Consider the following 3,107-nt stretch of genomic DNA (forward strand, 5'->3'; position numbering starts at 1 on the left):
ATGTCTCTCACAGTGGACATGTCTCTCACAGTGGACATGTCTCTCACAGTGGACATGCACCTACGAGGACAATTTCAGGCCCTCCATGATTTCTAAGTGGGAGAACTTGCAAAATAGCAGAGTGTTCAAATACTTATTACCTCACTGTATATATATATATATATACACACACAACACGTATGTATATACACATATGTACAACCGTGTGTAATCCAATGCATCTTTCTGCTTGTTTGAGAATCCCAAGTCTCTCAAAAATGTGATTTCACAGCAGAAGATTAATAATATTTACAGAAACGACAGGTTCCTCGCCCTTCTTTCACGTTCTGGGGCCCTGATGAAGTTTTCTAGATATTAACAAAGCCTGAACACTCCTATTATTATTATTATTATTATTATTATTATTATTATTTATTTCATATATGATGCGGTGATGTCCTTGAGTTCCGGCTCTTCTCACCTGTCTTGCCCTCGGCGAGGCGGCGGTGTGTTCGCGTCCCCTGATGTGTCCCGTGAGCTGCCGGTCTTCCCGCTCGAGTGTCCCCCCCGCGGCTCCCCGCTCTCCTCGCTGGACTGAGGGGAAAGCCGTGGTTTGGGGGGCCTGCTGGCCCGGCGGCAGGGGGGCGCGGGGCCGCGGCACTGCTGGCCCGGCGGGCCGTGGTTGAAGGGGGCCGCCGCCATGCACTCGGCTGTCGCCTTGTCACACACACACTGCAGCCTGGCGCAGACGGAGACACCCTGACCTGAGGGACACACGGGACAGGAACCATCAACAAGTGTTTGTTTCATAATAAAAGGTGAGCGTGGCCTTTATTCTACTCTTTGTTGGAGCACGTATCAACCACCAAGACTACAACTTCAAATTCATCTTTAAATAAATAAATAAATAAATAGTCTAAAATCTTGTGGAAAACATTTACGTCCTACTGGCCACAAGAGGAATTATATTTAAAAAGTCACATGGCATGAAGATTTCACTTTATGAGGTTTTTTTAACATTAATATGCCCCCCCCCCCTTCCCCCCCGGCCTGCCGATGTATATACGTATATGTGTGTATGTGCACTGTATGTATGTGTGTGTATATATGTGTCCAGTAGCTAGAAATGGTGCTAGGTGTAAACCGAGCCCTGGGTATCCTGCTCTGCCTTTGAGAAAATTAAAGCTCAGATGGACCAATCTGGAATCTACCCCTTGTGAGGTCATACGGGGCAAGGTGACCTCCCCTTTCTCTGCTTTGCCCCCCCATGAGAGAGAGAAAGACATCATGACTTTCAAACGAGCAAAGTGGCCGTTGGTAGCTAACGTGAGCTCCCCAGACCAGATCTGATGTCAGATTCAGGAAGAGGAGCTGTTGTTTTGACGTCCCTGTCTTCCTGTGCTGTAACCTGATTGGCTGTAGCCAACAACAACGTGCCGCACTCACATCGAGGCTTCCCGTGGTCGCAGGAGACGTGAGCGCTGAGCCTCCTCTCGGACCGGCAGCCCATGGCGCCCAGCTGCTTCAGGCAGCAGCGGTGGAAGAAGCAGCACCTGAGGACGAGGACGTTCAGGGACACGTCATCAGCTTCAAATCAGACTAATATTAAAGAAGTCTACGCATCGTCAGACCGTCCCCCACAGCGCTGCGGAGGAAGGTCTGACATTTTTTTAACCCTCATGTTGTCCCCATGTCGCCCTCATGTCGCCCTCATGTCGCCCTCATGTCGTCCTCATGTTGTCCTCATGTTGTCTTCATGTTGTCCTCATGTTGTCCCCATGTTGTCCCCATGTTGTCCCCATGTTATCCTCATGTTATCCTCATGTTGTCCCCATGTTGTCCCCATGTTGTCCTCATGTTGTCCTATATCAATGTTCTTTTTAATTCCCCAAAATAACATGATTGATTCCACCCAACGCTCTTTGCCAAGTACAAATCTCTACTTTCATTAATTTTGGGGTGTCTTATTCAATTTTATAGCATTGTAAAACAAATGGAAGCGTTTTGAAATAGTATTGAGTAAAAGTTGACATATTCCAGTCTGTGATTATCATCAACATCCATTCCTTTAATTTTAGTCTCAATAATTCCTAATTTCTGCTTTTCTAACTCAAACATCATGTATAATTTCCTATAAATGAGGTTTATTGACCATAAATTCCAAAAATAACTGTAAAACTGAAGTTAATAAGTTAGTGTTACGTAGTGTTAAACGTCCAAAAAGTTAAAAACATCGATAAAAAGCGTCAACAAAGTGTTGATTTTTTAAAATTTAGACAGAAGACAACACGAGGGTTAAATCAATCACAATCGTCTTGGGTGAAAATTAAAATGTTATTTGTTATATTTTTATAAAATTGATTTATATATTTGTTCTTGCCTGACCTGATTTTTTGAATTTTTAGAAAAATATGTTGGTATGTTAGTGCTGATGGGGCATGTTGTGATGAACCCTGAGATTAAAAATGTATTTTATTTCACGTTTCTTCGTGCTACAGAGGCTTAGATATTAAGGTTTTGGTAGATGTTGACATGCTTAGTATTTTTTCAGAAAAACCTCAGGAGATCAGGATAAATTAAATGGGTTTAAATGATTTAAGACCTGGAACACGGTACATCTTAAGCCCTAAAACTTCGATTTTTAAATTTGAATCTTTTTAAGACCCCTGTAGTAAAATGTCCTCCCTGCTCATCCTGTATTTTATTCATATTATTATTATTATTATTATTTCATGTAGATTGTATGCATGTCTATTGTATCCTAGTATTTCATTTATATTTATATTCTGTGCTTTGTGACTGATTTTGCTGCTGTAACACTGTAATTTCCCATTTTTCTTGGGATCAATAAATATCTATCTATCTATCTACCTATGGTATCTACCTACCTATCTATCTGTCTAGCTATCTATCTAATGTGCTGACCTGTCCAGCTGGTCCTGAGGCTGTCCCCCGCCCTCCTGTCCGCAGTAGCAGCCGTACATCTCGTACTCATGGGGGCAGCGTCCCGTCAGGCAGCGCAGCATCTCCCCCAGACCCGCCATCTCCCGCCGGGCTCGCCCGTCGCCGCCGAACACCGTGAAGGGGCGGCGGCATTCTGGGGACATCGGACAGGACACAGGAGGCAT

General features: G+C 44.0%; 1 protein-coding gene across 1 annotated transcript; it reads right to left on the bottom strand.

The window, feature by feature from the left end:
- Positions 1 to 440: 440 nt before the first annotated feature.
- oc90 (otoconin 90) lies at positions 441 to 3,107 on the bottom strand. Its single transcript, XM_034887376.1, has 3 exons — positions 2,905 to 3,107; positions 1,306 to 1,532; positions 441 to 743 (listed from the first exon to the last, which is right to left on the bottom strand). Exons 1-3 carry the CDS (start codon positions 3,105 to 3,107, stop codon positions 457 to 459), a joined length of 717 nt encoding a protein of 238 aa, XP_034743267.1. The 3' UTR covers positions 441 to 456.

Source organism: Etheostoma cragini, chromosome 12 (assembly GCF_013103735.1).
Source record: "Etheostoma cragini isolate CJK2018 chromosome 12, CSU_Ecrag_1.0, whole genome shotgun sequence".
NCBI classification, from domain to species: domain Eukaryota; kingdom Metazoa; phylum Chordata; class Actinopteri; order Perciformes; family Percidae; genus Etheostoma; species Etheostoma cragini.

Excerpts from the sequence above, each read along its gene's own strand:
- oc90 (XM_034887376.1), bottom strand. The coding sequence starts at position 3,107 with ATGCCTCCTGTGTCCTGTCCGATGTCCCCAGAATGCCGCCGCCCCTTC. Across the intron at positions 1,533-2,904 it reads CCTCAGGACCAGCTGGACAG|GTGCTGCTTCTTCCACCGCT; the intron begins GTCAGCACATTA and ends CCTCGTCCTCAG. Across the intron at positions 744-1,305 it reads ATCTGGTCTGGGGAGCTCAC|GTCAGGGTGTCTCCGTCTGC; the intron begins GTTAGCTACCAA and ends TGTGTCCCTCAG.